This window comes from Podarcis gaigeae (genome assembly GCF_964106915.1).
Source record: "Podarcis gaigeae genome assembly, chromosome: 17".
Classification (NCBI taxonomy): Eukaryota; Metazoa; Chordata; class Lepidosauria; order Squamata; family Lacertidae; genus Podarcis; species Podarcis gaigeae.
In genome coordinates, this window is record NC_139694.1 from 29,371,534 (window position 1) to 29,390,529 (window position 18,996).

The 18,996-nt window shown below is 41.5% G+C and overlaps 1 protein-coding gene across 7 annotated transcripts in view; it reads right to left on the minus strand.

The window, feature by feature from the left end:
• Positions 1 to 18,996, minus strand: part of RFX3 (regulatory factor X3) — a 110,333-nt gene that overhangs the window by 12,284 nt on the left and 79,053 nt on the right. For all 7 annotated transcript variants that reach the window (XM_083718823.1, XM_083718822.1, XM_083718828.1 and 4 more), the window contains 6 exons: positions 15,367 to 15,548; positions 11,776 to 11,895; positions 7,070 to 7,191; positions 5,624 to 5,736; positions 4,998 to 5,113; positions 4,414 to 4,568 (listed from right to left, as the gene is read on the minus strand). In XM_083718823.1, coding sequence (XP_083574949.1) covers positions 4,414 to 4,568; positions 4,998 to 5,113; positions 5,624 to 5,736; positions 7,070 to 7,191; positions 11,776 to 11,895; positions 15,367 to 15,548 — 808 coding nt within the window. The remainder of the gene's footprint in view (positions 1 to 4,413; positions 4,569 to 4,997; positions 5,114 to 5,623; positions 5,737 to 7,069; positions 7,192 to 11,775; positions 11,896 to 15,366; positions 15,549 to 18,996) is intronic.

The following is an 18,996-nucleotide window of genomic DNA, read 5'->3' on the forward strand; positions in this document are numbered from 1 at the left end:
GTTTTTTCGTCTTGCGAAGCACGGACTTTGGAAAAGCTTCAAAAATCACCAAAGTCTTCAAAAACTTCAAAAAAGGCTACCACACCGCGTGCTATGAGTTGCTCCTCGAAGTGATTGCACGGTTTTAAGAAAAAGGAAACAAACTTGCAAGACGTTTTCATCTTGCGAAGCAAGCCCATAGGGAAATCCGTCTTGCGAAGCAACTCAAAAAACGAAAAACTCTTTCGTTTTGCGAGTTTTTCGTCTTTCGAGGCATTCGTCTTGCGAGGTACCACTGTATATGAAAAACGGTCTGTTTTCTTTTAAGCATTTATGAAGCTAAGTATTAGAAAGAAACTCTGCAGGACACAGTGTTTATCTGGGGTGACTACAGAACCCTGCACAATCAGGGTCAAAAACTGCACAGGGAGACTCTAGAAGAGGAGATTTGTTGCTGCTAACCTTTGCCTTCTAACTTATGGCAGGCTCTCAATGAAGGAACAGGAGGGTGCTGGGGGGCAGGACTTGCCCCCCCCCCTTTGCATGAGAAAACTAGTGCCCTGGTGCTCTCCCAAAACCTGCTCAGACATGGTTATCGGTCCAACCTCTTCATTTCTGTGCAATTTCACTGTCCTCCTTGCACACCATTGTTGTCTAACGGTCCAACCACCTCTCTTGCAGGATTTGGGTTTTGATTGAGAGGGGTTTGGGGTTGTTGTTGTTTTTAATCATTCTAACACCCTAATGTTTTTAGCCATGTATTCTTCAAAAAATATAGCCAGGGAACACTGACAGATTTGCCTGCAATGGTAACGGACAATTGGTCAGAAATGTAGGAGAGGAAGATCTACAGAACTACAGAGGGAGGCCTCCTTTGGCACCAGCCATCTCTCGTGAGGGGGGAGTCTGAGCAGGGCCTTGAAGCACCTTCAGCTGGACATGCTTGCAAGCCCCCTTCCCAATGTGCCTCTGACCTCCCTCTAGCTTAAGCTCTCACGCTTTCTTTGGAATGCAGAAATAGGACTTAAGGCTAGAACCAACAAAAAGTTCAAAAACGTTAACGGGGCAACAAATAAAGTTACTTCTCTGGTGTTCAACGAGCAGTATTTGGGGCCTAGGAAAATGACTAGATGTTTGTGATGGCTTTCGACAATATTTTGTCGCATTTGCAAGGCTCAGTTACATATGCGAATTTATTGTGAATCAAATGTGGCAACCATATTGAGGGTAAAACCAGTATAGGGTCAAAAGGCAGTGATTTTTGGACCACTCTATCCTGTGCTCTCAATACTGAACAATTCTCCATTTTTCTATGCTGTACTTTTAAATCTAATCTAATATTTTCTATCAGAAACTCATTTACTTAAAACATTTAATAGCCGTCACTTCGCTTTGAGATGGTTTAGAAGTAGAGCAACAATAAAACAACATATTTTTAAAAAAACATGCTCCATCATGGCAGCTTTGGTTCAGTTAACAAGACTTCAGTTTCCTGAAAGGACCAAATGCAAGAGTGTGAAACTCAAATAGACTGTAGGACCAAACTCTCCACCTGGCAAATACCCAAAGGCCACATTCGTACTCTTTCCACAGAAGTCAACTGCACTTGAGTTCAGCACCAAAGGGTCATAAATTCCATCTCAGTTGGACACTAACATCTGAAAAATGGCTTCAGGCCCTGCTGTCTAAGCTCCCTGCCCACATGCGACCAACTGCCCTCCTCCATCCACCACTTGGCAACTTGGCCTGACTTTCCCCATCTACTCCATGCACTTTCACAAGGGGGCCCCATCTGGCAAATGGTCAGGGCTCTGCTCCGCTCCATGCCAAAGCACTGCACCCCCCACCACGCCCCCTGTTGGCACTGTTACCACTCAATTAGAGGCAGGAAGAAAAGCTGCTGCCATTTGCAAACCAGCCCATTGCCCTACAAGGGCACCAATTTGCAGCGCCTCTCCAGCGAAGCGAAGTCAAAACAGCAAGAGGGATCGCTGCGCAGCAAAAGCAGTGATCCCTCTTGCTGTTCTAGCTTCTGGCCAAGCCTCTTCAGGGCAGGGGGAGCGTTCCTCCTGTTGCCCTCAAGAGGCTTCGCAGGGCTATCCCAGAAGTCAGAACAGAAAGAGGGATCACTGCTTTCACTGCGCAGCGATCCCTCTTGCTGTTCTGGCTTATGGGATAGCTGCGTAGCCTTCATTCGCTCCATAAGATGCACACACATTTCCCCTTACTTTTTAGGAGGGAAAAGGGCATCTTACAGAGTGAAAAATATGGTAGTTAAAATGCAACTTTCAAATATCCCAGAAATTGTTTTCTTGGATCAATCTCTGTTCTTCTTTGCCATTCATGCCTACTCCGGAAAATGGCTTTGTATTTTACAAAGGAAACAAGCAGAAGGTTGGCAAACCACCTATAAGCAGTGAGAGGATACCCAAGGAACATTGAGGGCCCCCCCCCCCCGCCCCCAGTGAGGAGTTATTGGTAGCTATCTGAATTAAACCTGGTTGGCTTTGTCTTGTTCAAGAACGGTTCTGAGGGGGTCGAATTATCACGCAGAAGAGTCTCCGTTTCACAACCCATGCTACTACACAAATTTCAAACAAACTCCTTTCATGCCTGTTGCTTTCACTGCATGTTTCAAAAGCTAAGCAATTGTCACACATCTGCATATATCAACTCTCTGAATTTCAGAAAAATGTAGAAGGCATTATTGACATTTAGACTGTGTTTTATAAGAACACTCAGGTTTGCGCCACAAGTGATATAAATAGTAAGGTTCCTTCTGTCTTGTTTGCAGGTGAAGGGCAGTAGCATGTTCTTGCAAAATTGGATATGATTTTTTTCTGAACATTTTGTAACAACTATAACAACTCAGTAGCTTTTATAATCCCTTCAAGAGAAAATAGTTTTGTTCGCTCCTGGTCTCTTTGAGGCATGAGTGCATCTAACTGAACTACAAAATAATTGTTCACAGAAAGAACACAATGCTTGTGCAGTTATGTGGATTTCCTCCCCCGCAGAAACCATTAACCTTTATTGTTAATGGGAAATAAATTCCTAAGTATTTATCACAGTGCCCAGAACACATATAATGTTTTATAATGGAAATCAGCTTTGCTAGAACCCAAAGTAAATCACTTTCTATACCAAACAAGAACAAACTACACTGCAACAATCTGAATAATTCTATGTCTAAAAGGGAAATTTTCATAAGTATAACTATTTGATAATGGCTGTCTAGCTGAAGTGTAATATTTACAATTAGATGGTGAGTCTACCCTGTGAGACACTCCTGGCTTTTTAAAATAAAAGATTGAGTGACTAGAGAAATGAATGAGGAAAATAAAATGTTAGTCTCACTTTTCTTATGATACAGTTAACTAATAAGATTTGCAACCAACTAATTCCGGTAAATCTTTTATAAGTAATATCTTCAAGTGGATTCAAATGCTCAGCTAACATGTTTAGCACGGTATTCCTCTATAGGCACCAGGGCAAACTCTGATCCAACCATACAAATGTGCAATCAGGTTATATGTCAGTAAAACCAGGCCACTGAAAAGCTACTTTTCAGTTCTGATTACATATTACCCTGACATGTTACACAACTGCACAAGTGCCACTATGTGCTTGGTCTTCACCTTGCTGAATTCAGTGTAAAACAAAAGTTGACATAGACATAGACCGTCATGCATAGATCATAGTTCCTGATGAGAATGAGGGGCAACGGACCTTGGGCTAGCACTCTCTCTCTCCTGCTTCTTTGGTGTGTCTTTGAGGGGGAGTTTGGGAGCCTTTATTTCCAATTTCAACTAACCTCCATTTAGCACGTCATCCAAACTCTAAACTATGGCTTGTTAAACCATACCCGTTTAAGAACAAATGGTTTGAAGTTTGCCATTTTCAATTGACAACAGGTTGGGATGACAGGGAAAGCTACAATTACTCTAAAGAAGAAACAAAAGCTTCTGAATTCCATGGCCACAAAGCAGGAAGTTTGGGCACCCAAGCCCAGAGCTCATTGTGGTTTATTCCCATCACATTTAAGCTACAGCTTAGTGTGTCATTTGAACAGAACTACAGTACGTACTCAAGCCTTCAACGTTTTAATGTTATCATGCGGACTAGAAGAATAGCTCAAAGGAATGAGGGGATTTTCGTTATGACAAAGCGTGCATTGCCAGGGCAGCCAAAAACAGATAAATATATACCACAAGCATGTTGAAAGCTACTTTTTTCAAAACCACAGAGTTATATTTTAAGCAGTATTTATTATTTTAAGGTAAACCTTTATAACATGTAAATAAAGTGAGCACACCCACGCTACTTCTGAAGTCTTTAAAGTCACTCCTACAGGTTTCCTTGGGAGGCACTGAAGTCACAAGATCACCAGAAGAAAAAGAAATCCTTACAAGACGTCATCTATAGTCAACTTACTAGGAATAGGTCTAAGGACGTCAGGAATGAGAATCTCCACCAAAGTCTGGTACATCACATGGTCACAGTTACACATCCATTTCAGAATTGACTCATTTTTGCACAGAGTAATCAGCTTTGCTTTCGGAAGTCGACTTTCTATTTCACTCAGATTGCTGGTGTGAACAAATGTATCAAATGAATAAATGAAAATGCATTTACATGAAGATAAAAAAGAAGAACAATGGAATTCAAAGTTTTTAAAAATAAACATTAGGAATGTCTGAAACGCATCCAACTGCCCTGAGGCACTTAGTGTTGTAATAATGGCTGGTACATGGCCTCCAGAGCTTTAGTCAAAGAGCAGCAGTGATAAGAATGGTCTTTGGATTGGATATTATTTAATGAGAAAACAACTGGGCCTCTTCCCATAAAAGAAAATGGTATGCGTACAAATATAAACTGCAGTTATCATAACATGGCAATTTAATCTAGTAACGAACTGCAGAGATAGCATTCCTATTTAGTATGTAAATTTTAGATTTCTATTTTATTTGAAAACAGCACTAAAACTATTCACAAACTTTGAATAAAAGATTACCAACCTTGGTTCAGTAATGGTAGTGCCATCGGTTGTTGTTGAGGGAGAATAGCGCCAGAAAGTCTGCCACAATTTTTCTATTAGGCTAAACTGAAGGTTCACTACAACATCCAATATTGCCTAAAAATACAACACAGATACCGGTATTCTTTAACAGAATGCATGAAAAATATTGAGCAGTCTGTCTGCAATCCTGAATACTTAAGGGAGCATGATCTACTGAATTCGGCGGGACTTCTTTCTGAGTAAACATGCTTAGGATGTATCAAAGGACGTATCAATTGTCCAGGATTGTGTATTTTGAATTTAGTTAATAGCATATTCATAACTAAAATTTTAACACAACAGCCAAAACCAAAGACGGACACATTTGGCATTGGCATATTGCTGATCTACTCTCAACTGTCCTAGGTAGGTGAAAGCAAGCCTACAAAAATGCTCTGTATTTTGGCCCACAACAAAGTTTTCCAAACACACAAAAATTTAGCAAGCACAATGTTAATTCTCTTCACAATATTCTGCTTTGCAGGCAATGGAGAGCCTCCTGTATCTGATGTATTCCTGTGTATCATCACATCATGAACCCTTGACAGCATGAGAGGAAGCCATTGTCAAATCCTTCTTTCTTACCTCACAGTGCTCTCGATAGAGACTCTGCAATGACTTAATATCCTCAAAAGTAGTACCATCTGGCAGAGAAGAGATTTCAACTTCTCCGAACTCTGGAAGTGCTCGAGATGCATCTGTTTCCATGGCAACACAATGAAAGAAAAATATTGTAGAGTGTGTCAATCCCACTTTAATTAGGGAAACATTTAATGATACACAGAAATAAATATCAGAAAGGTCACAAAGTGTTGGACTAAAAATTGAGAAGGTGTAAGGTTTTTATGTTTAATAGGTTGCAATTAAAAAGGAATCAAAATTTTATTCTTCTAAATTAAAATTCTTAAGCGAAGGGAGCCAGATCTGCTAAATTGTATGTGCTCGATCCACAGGAATTAAGAAATACTTACACAAATTCTAGGATTTCTGACTGAATGAGAAGCTTACTTCTTTGAATGTTTAAACCAGCTGTAATCATACTAAGATCGAGTGGTGCATAACTTACCTTTCTGAAAACCTAGTTAAAATTGTGAATAGACAAGAGGCCTGAATTTAGAGACAGACGAGCAGAACTCTGTGGGTTCAATTGGACTTCCTGGTCCCCCCCCCTGAAAAGCCCCTCTGGAGGGTGGGGGGTCCCTCTAGAAGGGGGCAGGGGAAGGGCAGGCGGCAGCGTCATAGGGAAATGGGGAGAACTCAAAAGGGCTGCCTTCCATAAGTGATTTCCTACCTGCTCACATAAGGCACCTGGATCCAATGCAGTGATTACAAACATTTTAATATACCAGTTGATCTTTGCTTCTTTTAATTTAGTAAAATGCCTTTTGCCTATGTAGTTATATTTCCAGACATATCTATGTATTATGGCATATTATACAAGTTCTTTAGGGAAAACAATGAGCAAATTATAGCTGGATTTTACCTAATTATAGGTGGTTTCACTATTCCATTGTGTCTTAATTCAATGACAATTACGTTAAATAAGTATACTTCATGTATGTATGGTAGTAGTTTTTGGAACATATTCCCAGTCTATATCCATGTAGTAGCACTTGTGACACTAGCCTTGCTCAGCAAGGGATTCCAAGATGCTCTCTATCAGAGGTGTGATCAGGCCACACGGGTTGAGGGTACAGATAAATAAGTCTGAAGTATTTCATCCCATATATTGTCAAAATAGTATGTATGTGCAAAGACAACAGTCCCACCGATTCTTTGTATGAGACTTGGCTGCAAAGTCATGGTAAGGGTATGAATTTCTTTGTTTCTAGAATGAATGACAGCTTTAATTAAGCTCAATACCCTTGTTAGAAACTTAATATTTGCATAATGTTAAACTCATAGAAATGGTTACACTCCACAGTTAGTTAACTCTGGATCAGCTTCAAGAAAACCTTTGTTCTGATTCTTAACTAACAACTATACAAGTTATTCTTCTTTGGAGACTAGTACAATGTTCTTCCTACATACCCAAAAACTGTTGATGATGTTGACTTTGAGCAATTACAGTTTGTTCAACAGATGTGCCTGTCTGTTGACCACTTGTTGTGAAACCGTCTGTGACTCCATCCACTTTCTGCATAGGCTTGTACCTAGAATATATCACATGCAACAAAGGACAAAATTATCCTTTTCTTTCTCCATCTCTCAGACTATAAAGTTGATTTTAGCAACACCTTGCGACATAGCTGGCAGACGTTGGTTAAAAATTTATCGAGAAACTCAAATTTATGCTTGGGGGAGGGGAGAGAATTATGATTATCTAAAGCCTTACTTTGATGTTCTGATCAATCCACAGAACTGCACCTTACATAACTTTTCAGTAACAGTCCAAACACTTGGATGCTGAACTTGTTTATGTATTAAGTAAAAACAAAACCCAAAAAGCATAGATGATTTGTATTTCTGACTCACTTTTTTTTTTAGTACACAAAGTTAGCAGCAAAAGTAAAGGTGACTATCTCAGTTTTCTCAATTTCCACTCATTTTCTGTACCACTTTTCCTTAGCCTGTTTAACCTAAGCAACTGCATTTGATTTCCTGTAAATTAAATCTGGGAAGAAGCAACACACACATAACTTAAAGTGTGTGTAGCCATGACAGTTTGCATTCACTTAACTCTGCACTATATTACACACATATGGACAATTACTTAATTAACATAGTACTGAATGAGTCCAGATTTTTGGCAGCCGCCCAAATTGCACATGTTGATTCTAACACAAACATCATTGGGCTGTTTATTTTAAAAGGATGGTGCTATACAATTTACCGCTTTCCATCATCTGACTTACTGATTAATGTAGTTAGTCTAATAAGGAAGTCAACCCATGAACATGAACTCAGCAACAGGAACCATGAAATAAAAACAAAACTGTCTGAGGGCTACAACTATATATCACAATGAAGGGTTTTAATAATGGAATAAAAGTGACTTGCAGTATCACAATCACCTGAATCTTCTATATTTGCATGCCCATCCCACTCTTTCCACCTCAAATCTTTCTCTATGTTAGGAACGTTCTGAACTTTGCAAATTAAAGGCACACACAGATAAAAACTGGTGGTCGTCATATGAAACAGGCAGCTAATTTTAGTAATTTAGCAACACTGAGCAAAAACATTAGAGTGAAGCATAGTGATCAATAAAACAATGTTGACTCAATATGAATCTTTGTGGGAAGACAAACTAAATTAGCAATGAATCATCATTTCAGAACTATTTCTCACAAGTAGGGCACAAAAGAATGTTTGTCATCATTTGCAGTTGTCGTAGATATTAAGATGTTAATTACTGAATGCTAGCTCTCAATATGTACTGATTTATTATTACAGTAAAGTAGCACCTGAACATCAGGAAGTGCAGTATTTGAATAATGAGAGATCTCTATATAACTAATCCGAAAGAACTATTGTTCAGATTATTTTCCAGGCATTTTGACTACCTACAACAATTTAAAAAGTTGGGAGCAGTAAAGCACCTGAGATTTAAAATGCCTTTTTGAGTAACATTTCTAAGAAACAGCTGGAAAGAAGCATGTGGAATTTGTCTCCTATGCACATTATGGTGGTCTCTAATTGCAGAGTCGCTGAGAAAGAAAGTTAAAATGTTCCAAATTTAAATTAGTTGTGCTTGCTTTCTCCAGTAAAACAAAAGAACATGTGCACTTTCCACTGAAGATGCTGCTCCCAGCAGTGCAGAAAGAAATAAAAAATAAAGTTCTCCCAAACAGATCATTGGCTTTAGGATGCACTTCTTTTATCTTCCACCTAATGGCTATTCCAAGGGACGTGAGTGGCGCTGTGGGTTAAACCACAGAGCCTAGGACTTGCCAATCAGAAGGTCGGCGGTTCGAAACCCTGCGACAGGGTGAGCTCCCGTTGCTCAGTCCCTGATCCTGCCAACCTAGCAGTTCGAAAGCACGTCAAAGTGCAAGTAGATAAATAGGTGGGAAGGTAAATGGTGTTTCCGTGCGCTGTTCTGGTTTGCCAGAAGCGGCTTAGTCATGCTGGCCACATGATCCGGAAGCTATACGCTGGTTCCCTCGGCCAGTAAAGCGAGATGAGCGCCGCAACCCCAGAGTCGGTCACGACTGGACCTAATGGTCAGTGATCCCTTTACCTTTACCTTAATGGCTATTCCAGAGTTACTAGAGCCCTGCCTGAAGTGGCCATTGCAAATCGATCTGATCTGCCATTGGCCTCTGTGAGTTTTCAGATTGCACCGATATTTCCCCATAAACCCCATGGAAGAACGTTTGCCTCCCCATTCCTTCCACTCTCTGGATGTTCTGCTGGTCTTTCTCGGATCTCTTGTTTCTTCACCGTGCCTTGGCTTTCTTCCTTGGACCTCCGACTGGGGCCTGACGTTTCTCTGCTCGTTCAGTCACTAGGCATCTTGGTCTTGTTTTTCTCAACTTCCTCATAACCCCCCCCCCATCTTCAGACTCCTCTTCCTATCTGCAGCAACACTGAATGCAACACTTGCACAAGAATGAAGACCTTTCTCTCCTTCCTTCCTTCCGTCCCTGCTCTGTGGCACTTAAGTAGATGCAAATATAAAGTCAATCCATGCACTGGGGTTTCATCAGAGCCTAAAAACGCCCAGCTCTTTACAGCATTGCCTTTCTAACAATGGCCAGTGAGATACCATTCCAAAAGAAAAGATCTACTGCCCAATAAAACTGCCATGGCATAATCTGCTGAACAGGGCAGACCTGCAAAAAGAGATGGACAGATTTGCCTACTTTGAGTCAATATCACATTTGCATGTGTTGATTCATAAGTCAGCAATTGAAACCTGTCCGGAAAAAGGTGCATGCATTTAAATACATACTTGCATGTATTTTCTCATGAAATACCCTCAGGTTTAGGGCAATATATAAATTCAATAAATAACAACGTTTTCTCATAAAATACAACATTTCTAAACTTATTTTATCTTAAAATATTAATCTTAGAATCTTTTTCTGCATGTTTTTTGAGCTGAGAGCTGCATCACAAAATTGGGAAATGTGCAAACTTTGAAGGATATTTACTCGTCTGGGAGATGCAGCTAAGTTCTTACTGGAATTTGCAAAGGGCTAATGTCTTAAGCACTCCTTGTTTTTAGAAACTTGAGTTTCGATACACTCTAGACTCAATTGTTCCATTAGGCATGTTCTGTTTCTTAGTTCCTCTGACAAACCAGTTACAGGAAGGAACACTTGAAAATGTTATTTGGTGTTATTGCTGCATATTTATTCACTCTAGAAACCTAGTGGAAGTGCACAAGTATGGCTGAGAGAAGTGGGTGCTAGCTTTTAAAACACGGAAAATGGCATTCCTCCTATTTGCCTTGCTACAAATGTTACAATTTGCCTTCCTACAAATGGTACATGCTGTCTCTAGGTGCTTTGTAAGAGTATCTCAAAAAATAATAATTTGACAAGTAAATGGATATGTGCTACTTGAAAAAAGCAAAATGTTCAGAAAGTGCTCCTCAGCTCACTGAGGGAACTGGCTCAGAAGTACATCAACCCAGTTTGGAAATAATGCGAGGAATTTGGCTAGATTCGCCCACGGCTATACCAGATGCGTTCAAGTGGAGATTCTGGCCAGAATCCAGTGACCACTTTAGGTAGGATGGAGTCATGCTGCTCTTTTACAAAGCTAAATAAAATTATGGTTGTATACATGAATCTCTCCTTCATTCCCACACCCTGCATTGAGACTTCTGACCAGACCTGGAATTAATATGTTCAAAGGACTTGTTTTGAATAACATTTCCCTTTTTGATGTAAGCAGTTTATTCCACAACACAACAAGCAATTCCACTCATCCTTCATAATTTCAAATGGTGCATCACAAATTTTGTATACTGTGCATTAATGCTCTAAGTTAAGAGCAGCACAAAGCATTTATAAAGTCGTGTTTACTTTACTTCCTTCCCGACCCATCCTGCTTCCACAACGAACATCCACTTGTGCAAATGAGCACTGGAAGACCTTCCACAACAGATTTTTTTGCCGGCGGGGGGGGGGGGGCAGGGAGGAAGGGAAATGTTGTTATGTCTGCCGGCATGGCATTGGATCTCAGTTTTGTGGTTTTTTTTAAAAAAAAAATAGCATTCCAAACTTGGCCATAGGGTGGCACACATAATTCTATCTCCTCTCATTAAAGGCCAAATTCTCTTCTTAAGTTTAGAAGATTCTAGAAACACAAACACCTTTACATTTAACCACTCCTCACTCAATTTTGATATAAAAATATGAGATAATGCCCTTTAGCAAAACTATTTTTGTCCAGATAAAAGGTGGGTGGTTGGTTGGTTGGTTTGTATGTTTTTATACCAACCTTCATGAATAATAGTCATAATCCAGCTTTTGAAAATAAGGTAATATAAAAACTTAACACAAAATAAACAGAAATATGAAAATAATTCTCAGAAATTACATAATTAACAACATTACAAAAATGACTTAACGCATCAGCATCTAAAAGCCCAACCCAAAAGGTAAGGTTTTACGTAGTGTCTAAAAGGGTGGAAGATTGAGGCAACTGCAGGTAAACTTTCAGCTAGAGAAGTTATGTGGTCTAATAAAAGGAGAGGTTACTGCTCCCTGACTCCCGCGATAGAGAAATGCAGAAAAAGATGCTGGATTCTAAAGGGTCTGGTCAGCTTGGCAGGACTGTACCTTTGTTTCTGCTGCATGGGTTGCTGTCTCATAGCCATATATTGCATGTCCTCTTGTAGCCGATTTAGAGGGGAGTCTGGCTTGACACGAATCCCATAGTAATGATATTTGGAGTTCCCCCTTTGGGAAAAAGCAAATATTAAAAACAAGGGAATGTACACAATCTAAACGCAAATGTGATCCCTTTGGGTTGTTCTTAAATATTTTAGATCTGAATTGTATCTCAGACTGTTGTTCAATTTGGCTGCTTTCCTCTGAACTGTGCAAAAATAATCCTATGCAGCCAATTTAGTCCCAGCAGAATAGAAAGCTAGCTGAGTATTAGATATTCACTTAGTTACAACTGCAAATATTTCACAATCATTTCACATATTGGTCTCTTGACAAGGTTTTTACCACTCAAATAGAAAATGGCCCAAACAGCAGGGGACTGTAGATTACTCTAATGATTAAGGAATGTATTTAGCTTTATACATAGTTCGTTGGCTTGATCTCAGAATGTCAATAGAATTTAAGGAGGCTAAGTGTGTATAGGATTTCAACCAGTGTTACTAATTTGTGAAAGAGAAGGGGTGGGGGAGAGAAATTGCAATTATTTTGTCTTTAACTATTTATTGTAAGTTTCCTTTTATAACAAAAACTTTAGATAAAAAGGAAGTTGCTCACACTGGGCAAAACATTCGCAAGCAATAATGCAAGGACACCATTTTCACGGGGAACCACTTTGTGCCCCCCCCCCCAAGTGGGATGAACAAATGCTATGTATATTGTGACCACCCAAAAGCAGCCACCTTTGCATATGATTGGCACAGCTCTCCTCTGAGGGTGGTTCAAGGGACTGAGCCTGGGAGACCAGAGGGAGATTTACTCACTGCCTATATAATCATAACTGTTGCTGTGTTCTGGATATGGGGCATCATCTCCAGGTGTCAGCCTGGACCCTTAAAGAGGTGTGGGGTGAGCACACCACCCTCTAACTCAAGAAGAGCCACCTTAGTCAAGAGGTCTGGTCTGAGACCAGTACCATGTCCGCAAGTGTTCAGTTACAGTGCTGGGGGCTCTCTTATACAGCGGTTCCGCTCCTTCCTCCTGGGCTGTGTCCAGAAAGTGGGGGGGGGGGTGAGTGTTCAGACCCCTGGGCTCTCACTTGTGGGGCGCCTCAGGGTTCCGTTCTCTCTCCCATTCTTTTTAACATCTATATGAAGCCGCTAGGAGAGATCATAGAATCATAGAGCATCAGGAGGTTTGGGCTGGGTGTTCATCAATATGTGGATGATACCCAGCTCTACCTCTCTTTTAAACTGGAATCAGTGAAGGCAATGAAGGTCCCGTGTGAGTGCCTGGAGGTGGATGGAGGATGGATGGCAGCTAACAGACTGAGGTTGAATCCTGACAAGAGAGAACTACTGTATTGGGGGGACAGGGGGTGGGCGGGGGTGGGGGACTCCCTGGTCCTGAATGGGGTAACTGTGCCCCTGAAGGACCAGGTGCGCAGCCTGGGAATTATTTTGGACTCACAGCTGTCCATGGAGGCACAGGTCAATTCTGCGTCCAGGGCAGCTGTTTACCAGCTCCATCTGGTACGCTTGCTGAGACTCTACCTGCCCACAGACTGTCTCGCCAGAGTGGTGCATGCTCTAGTTATCTCCCGCTTGGACTACTGCAATGTGCTCTACATGGGGCTACCTTTGAAGGTGACCCGGAAACTGCAACTAATCCAGAATGTGGCTGTTAGACTAGGGACTGGGAGTGGCTGCCGAGACCACATAACACCGGTCTTGAAAGACCTACATTGGCTCCCACTTCAAGCACAATTCAAAGAGTTGGTGCTGACCTTTCAAGCCCTAAACGGTTACAGGGAACCAGGCAGAGGGCCTTCTCAGTAGTGGTGCCCACCCTATGGAACGCCCTCCCATCAGATGTCAAAGAAGTAAACAACTATATGACATTGAGAAGACATCTGAAGGCAGCCCTGTTTAGGGAAGCTTTTAATGACTGATTTTTAATATATTTTTAATCTTTTGTTGGAAGCTGCCCAGAGTGGCTGGGGAAACCCAGCCAGAGGGGCGGGGTAAAAATTATTATTATTATTATTATTATTATTATTAACAACAACAACAACAACAACAATAACAACAACTGTCATATAAATGGACAGCAGTTGTTGCTTTCCATCCTGCAGCATCTACCCACAGGCAGGCTGAGCAAAGCACTTCTTAGGACATGCCTATTATCAGAAGTAGAATCCCTGCCTGTGTGCCATGCCTTCCTGCAACCAGCTGTATCCAAAGAAGCTGTGGGCTGCCTTTCTTCAGTTCATGATCCTGCCTGAATCTGGCACTACAGGCACCAGTAGCTCATAAGTCCTTCACTATTATTCTATGTAAGTTTGTTCACATTCCACATGCTGCTGGTTTCATCCGTATGGCAGCAATTGAAACATTTACTGTAGAGCATTCAAGGCATACAATCAGCTGTGACAATACACAAAGTACTCTTGTATTCTGAAATGCATGTTATCTGGGCTGTTGACGTTTCTCACACAGGCTGAATCTGCAAACCGTACACCTTTGTTCCAAGGACAGCTTGCTTGAAAGGGGGCTGATTCATTCAGAAAAATGAGGTGCAACATTTGGAAAAATGGACAGAAGCATTTTGTCCGTATTTAATCTAAGGCCCTTTGTTAAATTAAGAACCTTACATGCTGCAATGGATAACATAGCTTGCATGTACTAATTAATATATGTACCTCTTAGAATGCTTGATAGAAGCTGGTGCTTTGGCAATGTCTTAAAGAGCAATATGGGAGAAGAAAGTGCTTAATACACATTTTAATGAACTGGGCAGTATATTTAGACAATTGCACAAACTTTGTTTTTACAGCACTTTGTTGTGGAAGTTGCACCACAACTTTATTCCAAACAGCAGTGTTCTAGTTTGGACTCTCTCTCAGTCTAACCTACTTCACAGGGTTGCTGTGAAGATAAAAAGGAGGAGGGATGAGGGGGAACCATGTAAACTACCTTGAGCAAGAAGGAATATATAGCTAATAAGTAATATTACAATTAATATACAGTTAATAAGCAGTCATTAATAGCCTTATCCTGCAAGAACAAATTAGTGGTGGTGAACACAGATACTGTGATTGAAAATTCCATGGTTTAATTCTGTGTTATGTTAAAAGACCTTGCCTGTCCTGAATCTCCCACCATAAGGTTCACAGAATTGCCCTTTGCTCTAATATTATGAGGGCAAGAAAAACATCTCTTCATCCACTTTCTCCACTCATGTATAAAGTTCTATCACATCTCCTCTGACTAACCACCAGACTGCCAATCACTGGCCAGTCACTGCAAACTGAGACTGGAGGGAAGTGGGGCTTTGGGTCTTTAAAAAAACAAAAAAACAAAAAAAGCCAACATTTTTTGTACTTCTGCAATTTGGGGTTTTCATGAACATGCAGATTCCCACCTTTTGTTTCTCAATGATCATGTTTTATCTTCATGTCTATTGTCACAGGAGCACTAAATTTGCTATTAGAGGGAGTACACTCTGTCCCATTAACTCAGAACTTTGCTTCCTTACACTAACCTTGTTCCCAATCTTCTGGTTCGTAGGCCCATGAAAATTGACCTTATTAGTTTTCCAAAAGAGGCAGCATTGACTGGGTCCAATTTATGCTCCTGACAGTGTCTCAAGTAGTGGTTGTAGAGGGTACTTCTGGGGAGACTCACTCCTTCTGCTGTTTCATAGTTGTCTAAAAGCCACTGGAGCTATTTCAAATTGGGAACAAAGAAGAAAAATGAGCTCAACATAACTTTGCAGAACAGTTATGCCTTCATTAGTGTTGAAATAATGTAAGAACAAAAATAATTCTCTCTGTTTAGCTGGACACATCTTTCTTTAGCTCCAGGTAAGTCTCCACAGAAATTTTAAAAGCATTACATCATCTTAAAATAGCTTTACAAATAGAGAAACAGCAGAATTCTTAAGACTTGTGGCCTCAGGCAATATAAATTACTTTAAGTAGCAACATGTTAATTCTGTGTGCACTGACCTAGACTTTCAGGCAAAGTGTTAGCACTTGAGAGAATAAGAGCAACACTGAAAATAAGTCACACAATCAAAAAGAAAAATATCTTATGAAGTACTGGTAACATTTATCCATGCTTCTGTATCATTAGATTACCAAGATAACAAATATTGCAGTATTTACTTGAATAACTTTTGTTTTTATAACTGCTGAAGATTCTGGATCAGATCCTGCTCCTACTAGTGAAAGAGAGAGGGGGAAAGGCAGAGAGAGAGGTCCAATTTCACTGAAAACCAAACTGGGTCTTGTGAGGAAGTTGGGCTTCCTTTGGATCAAGTATGGGCAACCAATGTACAACTCCCCCCATCCCTTTCCATTGGCCCTGCTGGCTTGAGCCTGGTGGGAGCTGGGAGTCCATCCCGAGGGCCAGAGGTTTCCCTATCCCTGATTTAGGCTACTTTATTTGGGATTTACAGGATCACTCATGGTCTTCTGTTGAGGAGAACACGGCAGCTATGTCAAAATTATACAATGTATGCAGAGAAGACTGCAAGTACTGAGACAGAAACAAAGTATCGTGTTCCAAATAATCAAACCACAATTTGTTACAGTTTCAATGGGGAAAAAACTTTTACAGCACAAATTTACACATTCCTATTTAGAAGTAAACTCCACTTACATTCTAGTGGAGGGGGGAAATGTTCAACCAGTCTTTGAGGATTGGTAGTTTTTAGTAAGATATATAGGAATAGGAGAGGTACACATGGCTAGGTATACTTATTGATTAGCTGTTCCAAGCTGTTTGGTTTAGAACAGTGATTTTCAACCAGTGTGCTGTGGCACCCTGGGGTGCCTTGAAGGATGGTCAGGGGTGCCATGGCAACACTGGTCTCTGTCCCTCTTCCTTCCCTCCCTCCTCTGATGCCCTCTGGTGCCTCTGGCTCCCCAAGACAGCTGTTTATTTCAGCAGCCCTTGCTATAAGCTCCACAGGCGAATTTTGGGGCAGCTCAGAGACCAGGGGCAGCAGCAGTGGCTGTCCAGAGGACTCCCAAGGAGAGGGGAGAGGAGAGGAGGCTGAGGAAACACTCCACAAGGGAAGGTGTTTGAAAAAGGGCGCGAGGCTGCCAGCCCTGCAGGCATAACTGGATTCCTGAGCCCCACAGGAGAGCTGCAAAAAGAATGTAGCTGGTCAAGGGAGTCATGGACTCAGAAGGGTGTAGGGAAACCTCTGGTGTAGACAGCAAGGTTTGGGGGCTGTAGTAACCAGGCCATCTGCTGAACAAACTATAAATCAAGCAGAAGACATGCCCCCTGTCGTTAGCCATCTCCCTATTAGTGCACTCTAGTTACCAGACCAGCTTGAATGACAAAAGCCCCACCAGAAACCTTCAGCAGAACCCCAACCCCCAAGAAATGCCTCCTGTAATAACAAATTTATTTATTTATTTACGGCTATTAGCCCATAAAATGTGTACAAACCTAAAAGCACAGAAACATAAAAACCAATACATCTAACAACAGAAGGGGAACACCACGATGCAAGGGTGGGTCATTGAGCAGTGACAAATAACAGCTTGGGGCCCGGAAAGATCCAAGGGACGGTTCCCAGAAAAAGGAGAACTGGAGACGAGATCCGTCATGCACTCTCATCATAACTGTCCGATTAGTTTTTGTTGTTGATGTTGTTTTTTGGTGGTTTTTGTGTGTGAGATAACCGCATTCAGGAATCTCGCCACCTGCAGAGTTACAGAAGGATCTGTATCCTGCAAAAGCAGTGCGGCATGTGTCTCAACAGGCCTGCCAACCAAGCGCAGTAAAGCAGGACCCAGGAATTTAGTCCTGGCTATGCTATGTAAGGGACAGTTGAACATTATATGTGGAAGAGATTCAACTGTTTTCCCGTCACACTCGCATAGCGGAGACACCAAACCCTTGGAAAATCTGTGGCTCAGCAGGTTCGATGGAAAAACATTGAACCTTGCACGAATAAATGCAAGTCGGTGTGGTACAGATGAAAGAGATGACATATATGATGGAAGGCCAAGTGGTGGGGTTATTCCATGATACCTGGGGGAGCAGACACCCCCACCCCTGGAGAGGTTGTGTTGATTTTCAATGTCTGCTAATCTTTGCTCGATAAGGCTTTTGGCTGAGCGTAGGTTCATCTTTAAGGAGTCTGCTGGGGAAATTCCGATGCTCAGAAGTTTGGCATGGATTTTTCCTACCCACGGATTAACAAAGTCATCCCGCCAGAGGCACTGAAAGAGGTAATGGTCGGGAAGCCTATGCCAGCTGGACAGCCAGTAGCCAAAGACTCGCTTCCAGATGACAGTCTCCAATGATGCAGTCCTTAGCTCCAGATGTATGTAATAACTATTCAGAGGTTAAAATCTTCCTGCAGTGCTGCTGTAAATGAAGGCAGTGGAAAGGCTATCAGCATCAGCAGGCGAAGGAAAGGTTCCTCTGGCCACCAGCAGCCAGAACGAGACTCTCACGTGGAAATCAAGTTAACAGGGCAGGCAGATGAGAGGTTCAGGGGGTACTGGGGGCGACCAGAAGGACTGCTCTCTCCCTTTGGCCCATCATGCCTGGCATCTTGTCTCCCAGACAACACATCAACAAAATGAAGGATGCTGGCCGGTCCACTTCTTATCCTAAGTGGTGTTCCACTGTGCTACCCACCCTCTGATTTCCTTGACACCCTGTTGCCATGTCAGACTGGATTAGATGTTTCCTCAAAAAGTAGAGGCAGATGACCCTCAGAAGTTAGTCATAAATCTGCTTTTGGGTTCAAATTTCATCTTAGACCTAAGGCATGCCACCAACACTCAGCTTCAGCCACTCATTATTATCAAAGGATAATAACATTGACCTGAGTTTCAGTGCTGTTGTAAAGAATGTTATAAACACTACGAACCCTCTAAAAAGCTGTATATATTGTATATTTCTTGATGCTGTTCTTATTGCTGCTGTTTTTGCTAATATAAAAATGGAAATAGTTATGCTGTGCCTGAGAATTCCACGCGGTTGCAACTGAGATATGGCTTGTTTGTTTGTTCAAAGCCTATCAAACAAGAGATCCAGTGTCCCTTTCACGAACAGAACTGAGATCCCAGGGAGGGCAGGCTATTTCCCACAATTACCATTTTCTGCTGCAGCCTCCTGCAACACCCCCACTGTTCTGGAT